The sequence below is a fragment of the Megalobrama amblycephala genome, linkage group LG5 (genome assembly GCF_018812025.1).
Source record: "Megalobrama amblycephala isolate DHTTF-2021 linkage group LG5, ASM1881202v1, whole genome shotgun sequence".
Classification (NCBI taxonomy): Eukaryota; Metazoa; Chordata; class Actinopteri; order Cypriniformes; family Xenocyprididae; genus Megalobrama; species Megalobrama amblycephala.
In genome coordinates this window covers 21,143,578-21,148,443 of record NC_063048.1, presented here as the reverse complement: position 1 = coordinate 21,148,443, position 4,866 = coordinate 21,143,578, and the positions used below count along the sequence as shown (strand labels likewise).

Sequence of the window (4,866 nt, the reverse complement as noted above, 5' to 3'; positions counted from 1 at the left end):
ATTGCGTGAAAATTGCTCAAAATTAGGAAGTATTACCATGAGTCTGCTATCTTCCATCAGTTCTCTGCATGTGATTCTTGAGATTTAATTTTCTATAATAAAACATGTTATTGACTGTACTGATAATAAAGAGACAGACAGTGGGCCAAATAAATATTCATCATTATAGATTTTATGATTTATTGATATGCTGATGTTGTTTGTTCATTGAGCTGTCGTACATTTCATGATCATGTCTGTGCTGAATAGACCAACTCTGCAAAAACTATAAACTTAATAACCCCATGCAAATATTTATACAACATGATCAGATTTACAGAACATGATCTAAGGATGAGATTTCCACTGCTACTGTCTTAATACCCATTCCTGTTTGTGGTAATGTGCATTTTACCATGAGAAACCCCATGCCTATTCATCACCATAATGCAATCTGGCATGAAGTAGGTTAAAAACAGGGAGGAGTTGACACATAAATCACTCTACCTCTGGAAGGAATGACCCGGTTGTTCTGTTAACAATCACATTCAACCAGTAAAAAATATCTTATTACATGACCTCAAAATATATCACCTCTAAATGTACTTAATGGATACAAATGATTGCAAGTGATTAAAATGATATTTAAAGAAAAAATGCAAAGGTGTTCAGTAACCTTAGACAGGATATGTCAGTTCAGAAAAGTATTGTAGGAATTTCAGATTAATATTTCCAAGATCTAAAGATCTCTGTGTGATCTAGAATGCATAAATAGATTAGACATTTGACCAAATTAATGTTCCTGCTTTCTAATGCTTGAGATAATTCCGTAGATACAATTATGGACTGGTGACTGGGGAAGGAAAAGCAAAACAAAAAGTTTCCAGCATGGATCTCAATTTAGTAGGCTATTAAAAGCATTCAGGTGGCACCTCATCAGTTAGCCAAGAGAATGCCAATAGAGTGCCAGAGCTGTGATGGAGGCTATGACAAATCTAGAATAGGCTATAAGAGACTTGTGTAAAAAGCAGTGGAGGGAAACGTGAAAATGTGCTCATCCCTTCTGCAACGATTATAGCTACATAATCGGCATAAGTTGGCAGCAAATTGCAATTTCTCACAATAAAACACCTGTAATACGTAACATAAACATACAACTGGTTATACTGAAATTCATATTTTATATATACATGGCAAGTGAACAAAAAACATTTGCATTATTAAATTACGCTTAAAATAAAGATGAAACAGGATATGTATTTTCTTTTAAGAAAGCCACCGAGGTCAATAAGGGACCCACTTCGGATTTGAGTTTATCATTCCACCAGCGTCAATAGATAGATAGATTTTATTCATCCGCTAGGGAAATTCAAGTTTCCAGTAGCAACAACAACTAAAACAAACAAAAACAGACAAGCAGCCAATATCTGTGTTTGTTTGTTCAATCAAAGAGTGAATAAAATCACTCTAAAAGCCTTTAGCGTGCTGAATATGCCGTGACTTTCAGGGGATCACTTAAGAATTCATGGGCTAGGTATGTCTCGAGCAAATGTTAACGTCCCCAAGTTTGTTTTATGTTTGTAAAAAATGTGTTATGAAACGATGAACTACAACAGAAGGCTATAGCCAATTTTGTCGATGTACCCTTTAATACTGTAAGCGCTCGAGCAAACGTCGTCTTGTGGCAGGCTAAAATGCTTTTTTGGTTACCGAAAAGCTGTTTGAAATGCTTTTTCCTGTGTGATATGTAATTAAACTTGTTCAATGTACTTTGTAAGACTCCAACAGCTTGTTTTGGCTTTCTTTGGGGCGGTAAAACCCTTGGCAACCTCAAAAAACTCCCTGAGTCATTCAGTGATAATTTGACCTGGGATTCCCTCGCACTCCATGAGTCCCGTGGAGGTGAATGGTGTGATAGTGTCCAGGGAAATCTCCCCGTCGCACTCAAACTGTACGATGTTGGGCAAGTGCATGTTTTTGTGATTCCGGGACACGTTCGAGGTAACCGAATCCTTATCGAACGGGAGACCCGGCTCCTCTCGAGGGTTCGGGATCTGGACGGCCAGCGGCTGCGCTTCCTTCTGAAGTGTCGTGTCGTGGTGATAAGACACCAGCTCGTTACTGAAATTCACCGTCTCCACGTTTGTGCTGGGAAAAATTTTATTGCAACCCAGAATCGAGGAGAACGCCTTCCTGAAGTCCGCGTTAAACGCGTAGATGACGGGATTGAGGGAGGAATTGGCCCATCCGAACCACACGAAGATGGTGAAGGTAGTGTCACTCACGCACTGGCAGAAGGGCACCATGCAGTTGAGCACGAAAAACGGCAGCCAGCAGAACACAAAGACCCCCATGATGATCGAGAGTGTTTTTAAAACTTTGGTCTCTTTCTTGAAAGTGGTTTTCAGTGAGTTCTCGTTGGAACAGTCGTTGGACTGGTGGTGGTTTTGCGCGTGCTCCGCTGCCCTCTCCAAAGAGGAGATCCTGCGGATCTGTGTTTGCGCAATACGGAATATCCTCGTGTACGTGGCGATCATGATGATCACGGGGATGTAGAAACTTATCAGCGAAGACGAGATTGCATACGTCCGGTTTAGGTTGGCTTTGCAGTTGTCGCTGTAGTCGGTGCCGTTACCCGCTGTGCCCTCCTCATCTTCCTCAGCCATGTGCCAGTTGAGCTGAACTGGGATGAAGGAGATGAGGATGGACAAGGTCCACGCCACCCCGATCATCATGAAAGCCACCCGGTGGGTCATCTTGCGCTCGTATCGGAACGGGCTCGCGATGGCCCAGTAGCGGTCCACGCTGATGATGCACAGGTTGAGGATGGACGCGGTGGAGCACATGATGTCAAAGGCGATCCAGATGGCGCAAAACCGGCCGAAGAGCCACGTGCCCGCCACCGCGGATATCGCCTCCCACGGCATCACCAGAACGGCCACGAAGAGATCCGAAACCGCTAGAGAAATAACGAAAAAGTTGGTCACTTTGGAGCGCAGGTGCCTGAATTTGACCACGGCGGCGCACACGAGCGTGTTCCCGAGCAGTGTGGAGACGATGAGGAGGAAGAGCACGAAACCCAGCAAAGCTCGCACGCTGTTCTGCCCGTCCCCATCCTCTTGCTCCTGCGCTCCGTGCGCGCGGTCCTGCGTGTGGTTTGTGCCGTTCTCCATCTCTAAGAACATGTCCGTTAATATCGCATATCACCAAAGCTCTTCATAATGGCCATTTGCCTTGTTTTAGGATATTCTTTGGAAATGACCTGTCCGATATCCGGCTCTGTCCCATGTTGGCAAGTTGGGAAACCTGCGTCCGTTCCCGGTGCTGAGCGCGTGGAATGACCCACATTCACGCGCTGGTGCGCCTCGCTTGAGAAGTTCTCGCTTTGTGATTGGTTTATGTCCACACCGCTGAGTCTGTGTGATCCACACCAACATTCGTTGGTGCAGAAATTACGGACAGAAAATACTGTAAACAATAACACGTTGCAAACGATAAATGACAAATGGCAACAAATAACAACTGAATTATATTATAATTATTATTAAAGTTGCAAAGTTCTGCCGCTGAATCATCCAAATTACCTCATCGAGTCAATGACACTTCATATAACTTTTGAGACAAGTCAGTTGTAATGGGTGGTTGAAGCGATTTAAAATGCACAAGACTGATTGATTGATTGATTGATTGATTTTGTGTTTGCTAAACATTACATATTAAGGTGATAACCACATTTAAATATGTGAAAAAAATATGATAAATTAATGTTAACTAACTTCCTGAATTATTTTACATATAATGTAGGCCTATTACAAAAGTACAAGACTTTAGGTCTGATATGGTTTTAAAAGTCTGAAAAGCTGCACTATTCTGTCTTGAGAAACATACAGCTATATCTCTGGTTTTGGTTTTAAGTTTATTCTATTTAAGTCTATTCAGGAACTCCTCTTTATTCACCTGTCAAACACATTACTGGATACTGCAGTATTGTTCTGCAGTATAATGCACTGAGTGGCTTCAGGATTGTTTAAAGTATTTCACAAATAAAATTTCTGTGCAGTTCTCCACAGTTTTTTCTACTTCTGGAACCCAGTGAGCACATCATCTGAATTTAGCTCACTAATGTTAATGCAATGGCTAAGACTAATGAATCTTAGTGAATATCATCTGGCCTTCATGATATAGCCTATCCAGAAAATAACAGCAGATTTTTTAATTTATGAATGCTCAGACATGAAAAGCCAGGAGTCTACATTCTCTAAAGATATATATATATATATTCATAGTGTGAAATGCATCCTTTTTTGAACAAAAGAAAGCTTACACAAGAGGGCCTCGTATGGAATTTAACAATGCACCATAGTCTATAGTGTCATATTACATTCATTGAGTAAATTTAGGGGAAATCCAGCAACAAAAACAAACCTGTTTTGTTTTTTTTGTTTTTTGTTTTAAAGGGGGAAAAAAGCGATGGAATACTGGGAATTTATATCAAATTAGTGAAATCCCAAACATACACTATAAGTGTTTATGAAATTATAAAACTACCAATACTGCACATAGACATTTTTTTTTTAAATTGATTTATTTGTTACATACCGTAGTCGTCGTCGAATAAATCCCTAAAACCCGTAAGGCTTGTGTATTGCCGCCCTCTAGTGGTCATTTATTACTTTAGATAGATAGATAGATAGATAGTACAATTTACTATACAGTAGTATAGTACATAATAGAATACTTATGTAATTCTCTAAGATTTTTTAAATAGGGTGAATTGCCCTAAAGTGGGACACTGCCTAATGTGAGACACCTAAGGTTTACTGTTTGTAGGTCCCGCATAAATACATGAATGTCAGTGAAACTATAGGTTATCTGAAGCTGTGGTGC

At 40.6% G+C, this 4,866-nt stretch overlaps 1 protein-coding gene across 1 annotated transcript; it reads right to left on the bottom strand.

Annotated features, from left to right (window-relative positions):
• Window positions 1-1,188: 1,188 nt before the first annotated feature.
• LOC125268737 (D(1C) dopamine receptor) lies at window positions 1,189-3,836 on the bottom strand. Its single transcript, XM_048191171.1, has one exon. It carries the CDS (start codon window positions 3,162-3,164, stop codon window positions 1,827-1,829), a length of 1,338 nt encoding a protein of 445 aa, XP_048047128.1. The 5' UTR covers window positions 3,165-3,836; the 3' UTR covers window positions 1,189-1,826.
• Window positions 3,837-4,866: the final 1,030 nt, after the last annotated feature.